Source organism: Hippopotamus amphibius, chromosome 14 (assembly GCF_030028045.1).
Source record: "Hippopotamus amphibius kiboko isolate mHipAmp2 chromosome 14, mHipAmp2.hap2, whole genome shotgun sequence".
NCBI classification, from domain to species: domain Eukaryota; kingdom Metazoa; phylum Chordata; class Mammalia; order Artiodactyla; family Hippopotamidae; genus Hippopotamus; species Hippopotamus amphibius.
In genome coordinates, this window is record NC_080199.1 from 71,926,327 (window position 1) to 71,944,097 (window position 17,771).

General features: G+C 39.7%; 1 protein-coding gene across 7 annotated transcripts in view; it reads right to left on the reverse strand.

The window, feature by feature from the left end:
* The window catches only part of FRY (FRY microtubule binding protein), a 307,260-nt gene that overhangs the window by 108,443 nt on the left and 181,046 nt on the right, over positions 1 to 17,771 (reverse strand). For all 7 annotated transcript variants that reach the window (XR_009049071.1, XM_057707897.1, XM_057707896.1 and 4 more), the window contains exons 12-17: positions 15,724 to 15,827; positions 15,158 to 15,266; positions 13,151 to 13,237; positions 8,318 to 8,489; positions 6,823 to 6,955; positions 2,866 to 2,973 (exon numbers count right to left, since the gene is read on the reverse strand). Coding sequence is in view for 6 of the 7 variants with exons in the window: in XM_057707897.1 (XP_057563880.1) it covers positions 2,866 to 2,973; positions 6,823 to 6,955; positions 8,318 to 8,489; positions 13,151 to 13,237; positions 15,158 to 15,266; positions 15,724 to 15,827 (713 nt within the window). In the remaining variant the exon portion in view is untranslated. The remainder of the gene's footprint in view (positions 1 to 2,865; positions 2,974 to 6,822; positions 6,956 to 8,317; positions 8,490 to 13,150; positions 13,238 to 15,157; positions 15,267 to 15,723; positions 15,828 to 17,771) is intronic.

The window sequence follows — 17,771 nt, forward strand, 5'->3', positions numbered from 1 at the left end:
CCTACACAGATTTACAGCAAAGTAGCATTAGAGACGGTACCAGAGGGCTGCACGACATTCAAAACACTGAGCATTTCAACGGGCTTAGTTACATAATCATCACCAATTAGAACTTCCCTGAAATGAGTGAACTTTCCTTCTACTTCAGTTTAACTGATAACTGTCTTTTCCCTGCTGACATTTTCTCTTTAATTAACCAAAGTGCCATGTCTTCTGTCATTTAGCCTTTTATGATAGGCAGCATTACTGCAACTCCACCACGGAAAAAAGACAGGCTGAGCCAAATTATTGTCTGGATCACATGACTAGTAAAACGGCAAAGCAGGGAAGAAAAATTCAGGATTTCCGAAGGGAGTCAGTATTACTCCCACTGTTGTCGCACCTCCTCCACATCTCTCAGGTGGTGGCCCCTCATTCCCTGGTGGTTCACAGGCCCTTCCCTCATTCCTCACTGCCACACGCAGTCCCTTCACTCAGCGCCCCTCCTCTGCGGAAATACTGGTCTCCTAGTCGTACCACCCTCCCTGCTGCTGTCCATGGCAAATGGACAGCCTGCTCCTGTACCTGTCTGGGTCATTTTGCACTTATCTCACAGCTTTTCTTTATTCTCAGTCTTTGCGGTCAGCCTGGGAGACTCCACATTAGCGGGGGTGACCGTCCACAGCATCTTGGTCTCTTGATTCCTCAGCTCCCCCAGCCCCAAATCACCACTTTCATTATTCACTGGGAATCTACCCTTTGTTCTTCCTTAAATCTTCTCCTCCCCCAGAGAACTGGAAGCCCCTCTGTGATCCAGGCTTGTTTTTCCCTCTCTCCCCACAGCTCCCCTACTTCTGATGAAGCTGCTCTAGGCGCACGTTCTGGTTGCTAGGTTTCAGCAAAAGCCTAGACCGTAGTTTGTTTTTGTTTTTCAATTTTTATTTTATTTTCATTTCATTTATTGGCTGTTAGGTTTTCACTGCTGCGCGCAGGCTTTCTCTAGTTGCGGAGGGCGGGGCTCCTCTTCATCACGGTGCGCGGGCTTCTCATTGCAGCGGCTTCTTTGCTGCGGAGCACGGGCTCTAGGCGCATGGGCTTCAGTAGTTGCAGCACACGGACTCAGTAGTTGTGGCACACGGGCTTAGGTGCTCTGTGGCATCTGGGGTATTCCTAGACCAGGGCTTGAACCGGTGTCCCCTGCATTGGCAGGCGGATTCTTAACCACTGTGCCACCAGGGAAGTCCCTGTAGTTTGTTTTAACTTTATATTCTTAAAATGCATCCTACACATTGAATAGAAGAAAGAAGAACCCATGGCCTGGAGATGGCTGAATGCAGGAAAGAACAAGTTATAGGTCTTAGGTGACAAAAGTCAGCTAGAAGAGTAAAAGGCTGTGGCCAGAGAACACCACGGCTTGACAGAGTGGTTGTCAAAGCAGTGGATCTTCAGTAAACTGCACGAGCCAGCACCATCCTGAGCTTAGTGGTGACCGGGAGAGGGAAAGGACTGGCTCTGTCCACACTTGGAGTGAAGAGAATGGGGAAGGACAGCCGGCTATGAAAGCTATTAACTGATAGCAGGAGGCGATCAACACAGCAGTCCAAACAGCTGTGCAGAGCAGAGCACAACGACCACGACCACCAGGACACCGCACTCCATGGGACACTCAGAGCCGTGGGGAGGCCACTGGGTGGTCTGCAGGCATGGGGGTCCAGGCCTTGGGCTGTTTTTTGGATATTGATGGGAAGGGTGCTCTCCAAAGGCTACAGCATGTGGGTAAACAAGGTTGTGCAAAGAGTGTCTTTCATCCAATCATCATCAAGATTTGTTTTCCTTCTCTGGCCTGTCCTCTATTCTACCATTATCACGATAACCAGCTGAAATGACATTTTTTTACCATGTTATTCTCCTGCTTAAAAACTCCATTAGTCTAAACACCTCAGCTAGTAGTAAAGATTAGTTGAAAATCTACCTCTCTAGTTTCTTGTTATCATGGGGTTTCTAAACTCCTTTTTCTTTCTTTTTTTTTCCCCCCAAAAGCAAAGATGACTTTTCTTCTTCCTCACTGCATTCCCTCCAAGCACCCCATTTCTAACGATCTTGTCTTCTAAACGCACTTAGGTAATAAGTCACTTTTGATTTTTAAATGAAAGACACGCATAACTGTTAACTAGAACTTCAGATCAACACGCGAAAGATCAAGCTTATGTAACTACAATAATATAATTTCTTTCAAAGCAAGTTAACTTTAGGTTCTAGTTGGATCATGCATTCTTATGGAAGATGGGGAGGGGGCTAAATGTATGATTTTTGGAAGCTTTCTGAAGTACAAAAATTAGCTTAGGATCCCTATTACACACCTTCTTGCCTCCCTAGGGGTGTGCTAGTCTCAGACTGGGAATCACATCCTGAATGAACGTTTTCCCAGCCGGACTCATCTCATTTCCCAGTCCCACCTCTGTGCTTGTCCTCCTGTCACTCCCTTTACATTTCTATATCCTATCTTTCCTTCAAACGGCAGTTTAAGTTCCACCGTCTCCCATGCGTCATCAGCTGGTATCCCCAGTCCACAGGAATCCTTCCACCCTCTGATTTCAGGTATTACATACACTTTTTTGGTGCCATTAACATGCACAGTTTTAAGGCTTGAGTTGCCAGTTACTTCGTATGCTTATGTATTTGCTTCTACATTGAATTCTAAACCCCTTGAACATGGGGGGAAAAAAGTCCAAATCAAAAACATCTCTTTATTCTTCCTGGGCACTCCAGATAGTATCTAGAATTAGTAAATGTCCATTTTTAATAATCATGCTATTTTTTTAGGAATCACGACAAAGGTGTAAAATCAATTTTCATCAAATAATGCCCACTAAAGTTCTCACCTACCTTGCCAACAAGTCAATAAGTTCAAGTTTTGACATCCCATCAGGAAGCAGTCGAGGAATAGCAGCAACACAGGTTCTGAAAAGATCTATTTTGGGCTTTCTCTCACCCCTAGAATTTGAAGACAAAGTTTAAACATAGGGTCAAATGTTATGAAAAAAAATGTTTTAACTGATCAAATATGTGAACAAAGACTAGAATCAATGCATTCTAAGTCACTGCCTGGTGTCTGCTCCCTATTATTCATAAATATTTATGCCTTTATTGTTTGGCCAGTTCTAAGAGAACATATGAAGATTTAAACATTAGTGAGATAGCATTCTATTGCTATCATATGTCTTGCCGTTCAGCAGGGCTCCATGGGGTTTGGTCCCTGTGGGTTGTATTTAAGACACTGAATTCACCGAATTGCCCAAATACATCAGTGTGTAAGAAATACAGTGCAGTCATTCCTACATCCAACATTTAGAAACGGGATTTAAAAAAAAAATTTATTTATTTATTTGTTTGTTTACTTATTGGCTGCATTGGGTCTTCGTTGCTGTGCACAGGCTTTCTCTAGTTGTGGTGAGCGGGGGATACTCTTCATTGTGGTGCATGGGCTCCTCACTGCAGTGGTTTCTCTTGTTGCAAAGCATGGGCTCTAGGCTCATGGGCTTCAGTAGTCGTGGCAATGGGCTCAATAGTTGTGGCGCATGGGCTTAGTTGCTCCGTGGCACGTGGGATGTTCCTGGAGCAGGGCTTGAACCCGTGTCCCCTGCATTGACAGGTGGATTCTTAACCACTGCACCACCAGGGAAGTTCTAGAAATGGGATTTTAATATATACAACTAATGGTGCCTCTAAGAAGCATGACATCTGGAAGTTTCTCTCTGATGAGTTTTTTTTTAAAATCAAGTGCTTCCAAAAACAAGTCTTTCATAATGTCAAGTAATATATTTGTGAAATGTATATAACTGTGAAATGTATATAACTGTGTACCCATTTCTGATTTTTAAAATTACACTGATGGTCCTGACCTCTATGGAGATTTCTTTTTACTTTCTTAAGAATGTGAATATTTAAAGGTAATTAATGCCTTCTATATTCTGCTGTAAAATCCGAAGGAAAAATATAAATTTGGTGATAAATTATTTCAAGTTTTACTTATTTTAATAGGTAACTGATTCTTAACCACATATTCTATCAATAACCTTTATGGAAAAACTAAATTACACATCAAATCTTTCAAATAACTTGTGACATAATATAACAGCATATTTAAATTCTGATGATTTAGTCCCCTGAGAATAAATATAAAATTGGTACCAAATGAAGACAATCGTAGGACACAAACACAGTAATGAAAACACAAAGTAGCAGAGAAGTAATTCCTTCTTGGAACAGTAAACTGTGTCAGAACAGAAATGTAGCAGGCAGAATCCATGCTCTCTATAAACTAGAGGTGATAATCAAACAGCAATTTTGCTCTGTGACATTACTTTTTAGCACACGTTTGTAAGTTTGTTAGGAATAAATAGAAAACAATATGAAAAATAAAACACATATATGTTAATTTCTAAAATACTCTGTTTTTGCGGGGGGGAGGTCGTAAGATTATATTCTCTCCGTTTGCATAATCTTTTTGCACAGGGCATGCAAGGACCCTGGAGAGGACTCCACTGCACAGTGGTTTCCGATCAGCTGAAGGAAAGAGAAGTCTTCAAGTGACATCCTTGATGGCCGGACAGAGTTAGAGTCTAGTGATCTGATTCCTCATGTGTGACACAGGCAGTCTTTTAAACAGTTCTCCTAACGTGCTCACTAGATGTTCTAAATAGCTGGGATTATTTTCATATCTGTCGGAAAACAGACGACCCTGCCTGGCCTGAAGTGTAAGGCAAATCCTGCCTGACAGACTTCCCAGCTGATAAAGCAATCCTAGATTAGAAACTCTAATTGGTGCATGGTTTTCTTTTACTGCAGTCCTGTTCCCTGGACTTTTACGGGAAGCATCTGAGTCCCCCAAATAACACAATTTTTATTAAAAGATATTATATAATTATTAACAAATATTATATAATTATTATTAACAGTCATTATATCAATATTATTTTACTTACTACTACTATTATTTGCCAGCATAAAGCACAAAAGGGATGAGGAATGGAAACACAGCATACAGAATGTTTCATGTTCAAGTTCATACCCTAATGAAGCAAGGCCTGGAAAAATGGTGGACCAGCCTCAAATATCAACTCCAATAACTCTTTCCATCGGTGTGGTGTGAACCTCAACTCTGTTTTCCTAAGTGCTTACATGATTCACTAATGTTTTTCCTTGTTTTTAAGAAATGTAGCCATGAGCTATTTTCCACTCAGAGATCTGCTTTAAAGCCTAGCATGAAAATTATTTCTAGCCCTATTTGGGGGGGTCTTAAGATGGTCGAATAGAAAAAAGCAAAGAATCACCTTAGAAAAAGTTTAAGATATTGTTAAAACACAAATGGAATGTTTACATTTACATTTAAACCCAGTACCATTTATGGTTTTGAATATGTATATTGTTTTGGTCCTGACCTTGTCTTATGATCTCTGGATTATAAACTTAGTTTTCCTTTCAAGGTCTTTCATTCCTTTACTATTTTTAGAGGAAACAACTATATGGCAGAAGTTTTAAAAGCATTTCTTCTATCTTCTACATTATGCATTGAAAATTGCTTTAATATAGTCAAAGAGTACGTAATAAGGAGGTTAAAGTTTGATGGGACAATCTGGCAATTTGTGAGGTAAGTACCAGAGCTGTAGCAAGATATTTAATGTTATTAACTTCGGTCAATTTCAATTCTGCTATCATTTTGGTTGAAAAATCTAAAGCAACATGCTCTCCATATCATTTAAATCAAATGATTGGCAAGCTGCAGAACACTATACATCATATAACCCCATTTTTGTAAAACAACAACAACAACAAATATATATATATATATATTTGTGCTGACATTGGGAAAGGTCTGGAAGAAATCACACTGAACCAAGGAGTGGATGCAGATTTCAAGTGGAGCTCTGTAGAGGAGGTTTTCATTTTAACTTCCCATTCTGCTAAATATGTCTTTAAAATAATTCTGTATTTTTAACTTTATTTTATCATGTTTTGTTTCACTGTACTTTGTTTTTGACATACTACCATTGTAATAAAAACACACACCCATAATATGAACTTCCCTACATAGGAAACGCCTTCCAACTAACTGTGATATTTGGAATTGGACACACTGAGTGACTAAGAAAAATTTCCAAATGCTATTTTTAGAAATTTATGCCACAGGGGCCAAATATAACTTAATTCATAGTTCAACAACAAAGTCCAAACTTTCTTAAAATGTAAAGTCATAACCTAATCCACGTTCCTGCCGTAATGAATCAATACACAAATACAAGTTGTGTGAGTTTCTAATGAAGAGCTCTAATTACAAATCTATATCTCAGATTCCAGCTCAGAACATCTGATTTCTACATTCTAAGCTACAAATACATTTTTAAAGTCTAGTACTTCTATGGCACAGAGAACATTAAGCAGATGCAACTCTCACAGTTCAGGAACACTCACTAGAAACAGGTGAACTTGAGATTCATAAAAAAGGAATATCTGTAAACTGGTGATGTCTCTCTCATTACATGGGCTTGGGAGCAAAATACCACTTCTGAAAAATGTGGACCAGTAAAAGTGTCTTGGGCCCATTTTGTAATTTACCGGCCTAATGATACTTGAAATATAATCAAACCAGATCAATCTCAGAATTGACCTTATTTTTACAGTTAGTCAAATGTTATCAAACAATGTTCTTACTATCCCTACCACTTCTTAGAACTCCGACTCTAGTAACATGAGAACAAAACACAGAATAAAGGGGAAGAATCTCTGCTGGCATCTTTTGTTTCATTAATCCTTCACTGAAAACTCAGTTCTCACTCTACTCACGTGATCATGTCTTCGGGTTCTTTGTTCAGCATCTGGACGTTAGTTAGCATCATACATCTTCCTACTTCTTTATCAAGGTGCCTTAAAATGTTGTCCACAGCTTTTCGTACTTGAGAGTAATATAAGGACATGCCTGAAAAATATGCACTGCAGTTACATCTTTGACTAAACGTATCAAAGTATGAAACCCCATTTTACTCATCCCCTGGGATATATTTTTACTGAAGACTTTCTGTGGGTCAATGAATTTTCTGAGCAGAGTCTGATTCAATCTATAATCTGCAGGACTCTTAGCATAGTGCCCACATGTGGTGGGGTTCCCGAAAGAATCATTTAAATTTAACACATAGGAATTCTAATACTTTAAAGGGAAATATTTTCCAGAAGAGTTAAAATAAATAAGGAAGCAGAAAGTTCCATGCTGGAATTTTTATGTTTCTAGTTAGTATAAAAAAATTCACCATCATGAATGATTATGTGAATAAAAGATAATTATCATTTAAGGTGAGAATTTTAATAACTTTATATTATTCTCTGAAATATATGGGTGGGTTTTTTTCTAGTAAAAGCAACAAAATGACTTCATATCATAAATTTTTAAACAAAGGGAAATGTATTTTAGCTATATTGTTTTTATCAGTCTCATTAATAGAGTGGAAGACAAATGTGTACAGAATATGTATTTCACATATGTATATGCATTTTATATATTTATGTACATAATACAAATGTAAAGCAAACTGCTTTGCATTTAAAATTTGCACTTCAATGAAATAATTATTAATGGTTATTTCTCATGTATTAAATCTTTTTGAACTCATTTAAGCACTGCATAACTAAAGATATATATTTTAAAGGAAAAAGTTTCCTCATATGTTTCCTCCAGGTCTTCAGAATCCAGAAAGTATCTTAACAAGTTTGCAGTAGATTTCTAAATTCAGGAACTCAGTAAAAAAGAAACAAATGCAAAAAATCACCTCTGGGATAAGATAGTTAAATTAAAAAGAAAACAATCTCATGTAGGCTAAACTCACAATATACCCTGGTATGTATGGGATGTAGCATGTTTAAAACACAGATTAAACTACGTTTACTGAAGAAAAAACAAACAAACAAAAGCAACTATAAAAATGAATGAAGGAAATAATACATGAATGAAAATATTTATATGATTGCTTTATAAACAGGATTATCTACCAAAGGACACAGATGTCTTAGAAATTTACTGTAAATGGCAGATAATCAATATTAGAAGTTTGAAAAGACCACAGATAAAAATCTAACATTTAAATGGCAAAATGTTTACCAGGAAGTTCCAAAAAGCTTAAAGGGCAGTAAAACAAACCATGGCATGAATCAAAACAATTAATGTTGGAATGTCTCATCAGCTACTTTCATGAAGAGTTTTTAAAAATGTATCTCACTAAGGGTAAGTGTCTACTGGTCATTTTAAAGGCTTGATAAGGCCCAGCGCAAACACATCTTTGAAACTCACCTATCATTTTGGCTTCCTCTTCAGTTAATGTTTTACTCAGATATGTTTTCTTCACCCTCAATGTGTTTCCTGAAGGGAGAACAGCTCCGGTAACCGGCATGGGAGGCTCCCCATCTTTCTGCTGCAAGCTATCAGCTATGACCAAGAATGCCCGTAAACCAATGTTCATTCTCTGTAAGAGACAATATGTTCATGATAGACAGCAAAACCCAATCATTGTCATGAAATTAAACCATCAGTCTTTCAGAGAAGTTAAGCATGACTTGCCATCTAGATTAGTATGGGAAAGTCATTTCAAAGGGTTTAGGCCAAACCTAAGAAAATAAAATTAAGTTTCTGACACTCCTCGTTGCTGCATCACAAGAAAACAACTGGGAAGATTTTCACCAATCTTGGAGGGTATGTTTGAGATGGTCAGACTCATTCTGTTTGGGGGATCCTGGATGCCCCTCCAAGGGATAGGCAGTCCCCCTCTGAAGCAGCTGCAACTAAGGTAAACTGAGATCAGCCAAAGTCTCTTCTGTCTCCTGGGAGGAGACGTGTTAATTCACAAAGACTGAATGAAAACAAATAGGAGTTCCAAATGTGAGTCACAAAAATAAAAGTCGTCTGCTCTGAATCACAGGTTGTTGACTTCTGGTTCACAAAGGCTGGCAAGTTTGAAAATAAATTTAAAGAATTCAAAGCCACAGAACCTGTTACTGATAAAAACACATAAACTTATAAGAAGAAATGTCATTCTGGGCCAGATCATTATCTTTCCCAGGCTCAGGTAAGGCATAATATTGGCTTTCAAAGATGACTCAGTAAGACAGTTGCTCCAAGCAGCAATAATCTTAAAAGGTCAGGAGATTCTAAAACATCTGTACTTCCTTAAACAGCTATGTGTAAACATTTACACTCATATTTTCAAACCACATCAAGTAATAACTTCCCTAAGTAGACAGCTACCTAATACAGAAAATAATTACCAGCATTAACAATGATAATCTAATTACAATTTGAGTTCTTAAAATATATCCAGAACTGCTCATTAAATCTCATCTTTAAAATAGCCATGCAAGGAAGGTATGATTAGTCCCATTTTTGAGGCAAGGAAACTGAGGGCCACATAACTGGTAAGTGGGAAGCTAACGTCCAGGTCGGGTTTGCCCGGATCACTTATTCTATAGTACATGATTACATCTTACAACATGAAGTAATAGCAACTTCTAGTTTAAAACTATTTACTCAAACTTCAAGGAGTAGAGGTATTTCAATCAGGATGTGGTAAACATTTCTCTGGCCCATTCATAACCATTCCAATGTGTATTTTATGATTTTAGGCTCTTCAGTAATATTCTTTCTCCATTTTCTCAAATGAAAGAGTACTCATTTTAAAAAATGACACAGACATAGAGAACAAACGTATAGACACCAAGGCGGGGAGGGTGGTGGTGGGACGAATTGGGAGATTGGGATTGACATATAAACACTAATATGTATAAAATAAATAACTAATGAGAACCCGCTGTATAGCACAGGGAACTTCTACTTCTCTGTACAGTAGAAACTAACAACATTGCAAAACAACTACACCTCAATAAAAAAAATTAACCATATAGTAAAGTCCATTAATTCCCTCATTTATTTTAGTAGTTCTTTCATGAAATGTTTTCTAGGTGCGTGGATTTTTTTTTTTTCAAGACACAGCAACTTTGGGGATGAGGCAATACGATGTTCAATTCAGGAGATGCAGTACCAACAGGATGGCTGTGAACTGACGTAAATGATCACGCCTTGATTATCTACAAGTGGATTATCCAATTTATGAGCCATCCTTGCCAGTTCTCTTGGTTTTCCTTTTCTCTGCATAACACTAAAGCAGAAGTAAGTTGGGATAGTTTGGGAAATATACATTTAACTTAATTTCAAAAACAACTTCTTCTTTTGTTATATATAGCTCTGCATCATCTCTCTCCTTCTATTATCTGTCTGGTCTTGAGAAATTACTTAACTTTTCCAAGTCCAAGTGTCAGCTGCCTTTCTGTAGAATGAGAATAATAATACCTACTGACCATATATGGCTATGGTGAGGATTAATGCCTGAAAAGTTACCACTGGCACATATATATTGTAGGCTAGAATCTCGACTTTTTTGCTACTGAAGTCAAGTTTATTGAGATATAGTTCACATGTAGTAAAATACACTCCTTTTGGTTGTACAGTTCTTTGAATTTTGAGAAACATATATAGTCAGGTAACTATCATCACAGTCAAGATATAAAATATTTCCACCACCTCACAAAGTTCTCTCCTCCAAGCCCAGCACCTGACAATCAGTGTCTAATTTCTGCCTATAATTTTACCTTTTCCAGAATGCGATATAAACATAAGCAAACAGATACAACCTTTTGTGTCTTGCTTCTTTCACTTAGCTTAATGCTTCTGAGGTGTTGCAACATCAGTAGCTTGTTCTTTTTATGGCTGAATACTATTCCATTGTATTGATGATTCACAAGTTGTTTAGACATTCATCAGCTATTGAACAAGAGGTGCTTTCCTGTTTTTAGTGGTCATGAATAGAGGTGTTATAAATGTTCATACCAACCTTTGTGGACATATGTTTTAATTTCTCTTGGTTAAAGACCTTGGGGTAGAACTGCTGGATCATATGCCAAGTATATGTTTAACCTTATAAGAAGTTGCCAAACTTCTTTCTGAAGTGGTTGTGCCATGTTGCATTTTCACTAAAATAGTATAAAGTTCCAATTGCTCTGTATTCTCAGCACATCTCACTGCGATTTTAACTTGCATCTCCCTAATGACGTTGAACATCTTTTCATGGGTTTATTGGTCATTTGCATCTCTTCTTTGGTAAAGAGGCTCTTCATTTTGCCCATTTAAAAAATGGTGTTATTGAGTTGTGAGTTCTTTATATATTCTGGATAGAAGAGCTTGTTAGCATGTGTTGTGCAAATATTTTCTCCCAATCTGTGGCTCTATATTTTATTAACATTATCTCTTAATGTGCATACTTTTTATTTTGATGATGTTCAATGTATCAACTTTTTCTTTTGTAATTTATGTTTTTCGTATCCTAAGAAATTTTTGCCTACCTAAAGGTCACAAAGGTTTTATCTTATGTCTTTTTCTGGAAGATTTATGATGTTGGATTTCACATTTAGCCTTATGATTCATTTCGAGTTAATTTTTGCCGATAGGGGAAATTATGGTTTGAAGTTCATTATTTTGCAAGTGGACGTCCAATTGTTTAGCACCATTTATTAAAAAGACTATCTTTTGGGCTTCCTAGGTGGCGCAGTGGTTAAGAATCTGCCTACCAATGCAGAGGTCACGGGTTTGATCCCAGCTCCAGGAAGATCCCACATGCTGCGGAGCAACTAAGCCCGTGTGCCAAAAAAAAAAAAAAATAGATCTATAGAAAGACTATCTTTTATCCATTGAAAGGCTTGGAGCCATTGTTCCCAGGCAAGAGAAGACTCTTTAGTCACTGGGCCATGGGCCTCATTCCAGCCAAAATGCCCTGAATTTGCACTGGCTTTGTCCCCCTCCCGTTGGCCCACTGACCCTTGCTGCAGCCATTTCAGAAGCCTGTGATGTTATTAAACACCAGACAGAAACTCCCACTTGGGGGCTTGCTGGGCTGTCCCTACATACATGGCAAGCTTCGCACCAAGCAGAGAATGCAGGGTGTGGAGGGAAGAGGCATGAGGATGCAGAGAGACCTGGTTTCTCTCTGCTGCTAATCCGCTGCCTGTTCTGAGCCCCTGGGCTCTGGGTCTCCTTCCTCACCGACAGAATGAAGGAGCCAGACAGTATCACAGTGATGACAGGAACGACCTTTTAAAAAACTGTTTTATGGTGTGCCATTTCTTTCTTTTTTTGCTTATGAATTTGTAACATCACAATGATTCTGCGAGGTCATCGAGAAAAGCATTTTGTCCCTTTTACTGGTAATAAAGCTGAAGTTCAGAGAGGTCAGTGTCTTATAGCTAGTAAAGGTGGCAGAGCCTGTGGCAAGTGGGAAACCCAACTCTGCTGACTTCTGGGTTAGTGTTCTCTCCACAATCTTACAGGGCAAAGGCTGCAAAGAGGCAGCTTAATGGACCTATTTCTCTTGGCCAACAGTCTTATTTATTTTTGGCCATGTGGCGCAACTTGAGAGATCTTAGTTCCCCAACCAGGGATTGAACCTGGGCCCTGGGCAGTGAAGGTGCAGAGTCCTAACCACTGGACCGCCAGGGTAGTCCCCCAATGGTCTTTTTAGAAGCTGAAAATTGCATGTGCTTCTCATTTGCATAGGCTCCCCCCACCCCCACCCCACCCCGCCACAAGGTACATCATACCTACTATACACTCATTTCCATGATCTGTCTGGCCCTTGAATTGTGACATTGCCACAGAATCAAATATACATACATTACTTGTTTAATTTCACTAGATTTTAGTATTTTATCATTGCATGTATTTATTCTTGTTTCTTCACTTCTCAATACTCCTCAACTTGCTAATCTGCATCAAAATAGTGATAAGTATTGACTTTTCTAAAGTAAGCAACCAGACTTATAGTGACAGATTACCTTTTGGGGGCACGGTTTACTCCTTTCTACAAGAACAGACTACGGTAGGACATCAATCTTTCATTATTCTAATGCTATTCACCCCAAAATCTTACTTCTGAAAGTCTACCATCTGTACTATTTTAGCTAAATAACATGGACAGAAACCAACAGAAGACTTCTTGGAGGAGAACATGACCTTCACCCCATTCCCCAAGGTTGCAAAGCAAAGGCAGGCTTCTGTTGATACACACTAAAGGGTTGTTCTTACCTCTGGATTGAGACTGAAAGCTTTTGCTGGTTTTCCCACACAAAGAAAATCAAAAATGATTTCTTTCATTGCAAAATCTAAACGTTCCTATAGTGAAAAAGAGAAAACAAAACAAAGTGTTATACTAATTCAACATGAAAATGTCTGTTTTTGTCACATGCACCAAATGGGTGGCTTCTGAAAGAAGAAGGTTACCGCTTAGTTTTCTGCATCACAGAGAATCCCTGAAGGAAAACCATGTCCATCTGAACCTTTACTGGAGCTGCTCCTGTTTACATGGGGCATGTGGAGATGCTTTCATTATATAATATATGCAATTAGGCCCTAAAGCACAGCATGATTAATAACTAAAAACCAAAAAATCAAAACCCAAAACGCTCTGAGTATCTGGGCTTCTACACAGTACAAACTCTTCCTGCTTGTCCTGCAAATGCTGACAACGTCTTGAAACTCAGTTCAAAAGATATTTTGAGGGGGGGACTCGAGGGGGGGGGGAGTCAAGGAAGGGAGGGAATACGGGGATATGTGTATGGGAACAGATGATTGAACCTGGTGTACCCCCAAAAAAATAAAAAAAAAAAAATATTTTGAAGAATACCACTGCAGGTTGGGGTGGGATGACTTGGGAGATTGGGATTGCCATATATACACTACCAATAAGAAAAAAAATATGAAATTGTACACTTTAAATTTAAATACATGCAGTTTATTGTATGTCAATTATATCTCAATAAAATTTCTTAAAAAAAAAAAGGATTCCACTGCAAAATGACCATTCTCTTCTCTTCTCTAACATTTTCAATCTCTTGGCTAATATTACAACAGACAATCCTGCAAGTGAAATGAATAATCAACAAAGAAGTTACTTAAATGAGAACTTTTAAGCCAGATTCTAATAATTTGAGACAGTGACTGCTAAAATACGTCACGTTCATTTTATACAACATATTCCAGAATAATCAAAGCATATTCTCAGCCACATGATAACCACATGTAGAAAAATTCCGTTAATTCATCCGCCTGCAAAGCAAGTAATGTCCTTTCCCTAAGTACAAATATTACAGAGACATCTCCTTGTACTAAACACACAGAGAGATATCATATATTAAACAGTCTGTGAAGTAGCAATTAAACTTCACATCTTTACATCAATATCAATTGCACTTCAACAGTATTTTCATGCCTATTATTTCCCTTTATCCACATAACATTCTGAGGGATACTGGGCAAACATTTTCATCCATATTTTATAGATAAAGCCACTGAGAATAAAGATGTTCTATGACTTCTTTGGGGTACAGAGCTGGTTCATGACAGAGGCTGGACTGGAATAATTGTCATGCTTCTCTGTAAATCACAAGGAAGCCAAAGTTGGAGTAAGACCATTTACACACAAAGTGTTTTAAAAGTCAAAGTCTTGGGTCAAAATAGTAAACTAACACTAAATGTTTAATATTTCTGGACCCAGTTCTTAAGTAAAACAGTATGTGTAAAGTGCTTAGAACAGTTCTTGGCAAAGGATAAGCGCTTGATAAAGGCTAATTACTCCTGTTACATTCTTCTTTTCCACAGGGTGAAAGTTAGAGCATTTATGATGTGCTCCTCCAAGTTCACTAAACTGTCACCTTCTGATTTCCTCCAAATATCAGACTCAGCTTCCTCCTGACTTGCAAAATCTAGAGCAGACAAGCAGGAAAAAACAGGGACTAGGAGTCAAGAGACCCTCTTACTAATAGGCTCTGTGACCTTCGATGAGTCACTTAAACCCTGTTTCTCAGTTCCTTCATTTGTCAAATACTGAAAACACTTGGCATGCCATGTCATAATTTGTTTTGAAGCAAAAAAAAAAAAAAAAGCTGTGTATGACAACGCTTGAAAAACCATTCTGAAAAGTCTGTACATGTTAAGATATTATTTTAGACCCTTCATCTTTCAGTACTTCATGTGAAGGAGGTGGCTGCTTAAAGGCAATGAGAAGACTCTCAGTGCCAGGAGCGTCTCCCTTACCTGGGCAATGAACTGGATGATTTTCACAAAGATGTTCAGAGGCATATCCCTCGGCACCACACCACGGGACCCTTTGGGGAAAAGTGTTGTGATGATGGTTATAAGACGGCTGAAAGATAAGGGGAGAAAAAGAGAAAACAAGCAAGATTGGCTGAGCTCCAGTACTTTAAGGGAAAGTGGCAGATGCTTCATCTTATCTAAGTATCAGGGAGAACTGAGGAAAGGAAAACAAACCACTTCATCTCTTTTCCATTAGCATAATTACTCTATGAAAAGATCTTCTGGAAACCTGAGGGCAGTTGGAAAATTACAGCCATTTCCTTTGTTACAGTGGCAAATGTAGCCCTGACACAGAACTCGGCAATCCTGGTAGAGGCTGGAGTTTCTATAACAGCTGCTGAGCCAATGTCTAAGGAATGCCTGAAGATGTCCAGAGGACTTAGATCTTTTAGAAGCTGTCAGCTCTGAGCAGCTTCTAGTTTGGTTAGTGTAGGCGTCAATGAAACAAAACACTCTCCGCATTGGCTGGGTGACATGGTTACCATTAACCCAAGCCAGCTCCTTACCTCTGAGTAGCTGTGTTGCTTTCACATTTAATTCGAATCATGTAAACCCAAAGTAACCTGTACAGAGATTCCAGTGCAACTCGAGCCATCTTGGGGTCTTTATTCTACAACAGAAACCAAGATACAAGATTGCAGATTAAATGGTATTGTATGGAGATTATTCTTTTCTGAATCCCTGGAAATGGAGGGCCCCAGGTGGGTGGCAGGGTGCCTACCAGGTACACTGCATCACCTGGGACTTACGGCGTATCTGCCTCCTGGTGCCCAATGCGTAAATAATCTATGAGGAGGGATCCAAATAGCCAAGAGGGAGGGACTGAGCAGTTCTAGGGGAAGTCAGTCTTTCTCTCCTTTCCAAGGTGAATACTGGAGGTTGCCTCCTTGCTCCAGCCGTCGGCAACCGCAGCCCCTGGCGCCAAGAAGAGAATCAGTCTGTTCTTTCTATTGCTGATTATGCCCTTATGAACACTGTTATTGCTTTGATTTCCCAAACTCCTCACCTCCCATCTAATTACCCTGCAACATCTACTGAGACTAATATATACTAAGCACTGGGATATAGAGATAAAAGTTAATCCTTTTGGGAGACTTCCCTGGCGGTCCAGTGGTTAGAATTCCATGCTTCCAGGGCAGGGGGCACGGGTTCGATCCCTGGTCGGAGGAACTAAGATCCTGTGTGCCGCGTGACCAAAAACAAAAATTAATCCTTTTTCTCTAAGATGTTCATAATCTATGGGGGGTGGGGGGTGTTGGGAGATGGATAATAAACAGTCAACTCACAGACACAATGAAAACCTGGCAGGGACAGGAGATAAGAGGATGGAAAGAAGGACGACCTATGGCAAACTCAGGGACTGGGGCCAGGAAAGGTTTCCAGGGGCAGACGAAGACTCAGATGAACTTTAATCCATTCATTTACTCATTTGTTCTTTCAACACACATTCGAGTGGCTACACTGGGCCAGGTACCATGCTCGACACTAGAAACCCAAATTATGGGGAGCGAAGAGTTTTTGCAGAGCCCATAGCACGAAAAAGCTAAGAGAACTGGTGAAGAGGGGTCGTGTTTTGGAAGCCGGGGATGGTCTGCAGCCCAGGGCGTAGGGCCGGGTGAAGGAGCAGCGGCCGATGAGGCTTGAGAGGAAGGCAGGGGTCACACGAAGGACCCTACGTGTCATACTAAATAAGGGGACCAGGCTTCTCAGGATGGTGACAGGAAGCCACACAGCTCAAGGAGACCACGTGAGACGAGCAGAGCATGGAGCAGAGCAGGGAGGCCAGCCGGGGTGCAGCTGCCCACTTCCAGGCTGCAGCAAAGAGGCCAGAGGGAGGGAATGGATTTTGTCCTCGGAGGGACATCACCCTCATTCCTTCCTTTCTGACTCTCACTCCATCCCTTCAACTGATTTTATAGATTTCATGTACAAAATATGTCTTGAATTTGGCATCTTCTCCATTCCCACTTCCTGTTACGGTTCAGGCTTCCTGCACCATCTCCTGGGATGCTGCAGTCACCTCCTAAACAGTCTCCCTAAATTGGTACCCTCGCAATCTTGCACTGATTATAATCCTTTCTATTTAAACGTCACAGATGGGGTAGTTTTCCTGATGCCTTTGGCATCAAGCTAACACTTCTTGGCACGGCGGACCTGACCAGACAGGATCTGGCTCTAACCTACCAGTGAAGGATGCCGCCCATGCTGTTTTTCTCCCATGAGCTCCCCAAACTCTAGCGAGGCCATGTGCATTCCACCTCTGCATCAGGAGTGGGTCTCCTACCCTCCCCATGCCCTTCATTTCTACCAGGTGAACCCCACTCTTTCACAGCCTACTTGAGGGTTCCCTGCTCTGTGTAGGCTCTCTGTTCCTCCCCAACATCCCAAATCCCATCCCATTAAAACAAATGATTCCCTCCTGAGCGTCCACTGACCCTCATACAAACATCGAACATAGGCTTTCAACTCTTTACTTGTGGTCTTGCATAGACCTCAGCTCCCACATGAAGGTGGGTTCTCTGAAAGTGAGGGGCATTATTCACCCAAACATCTA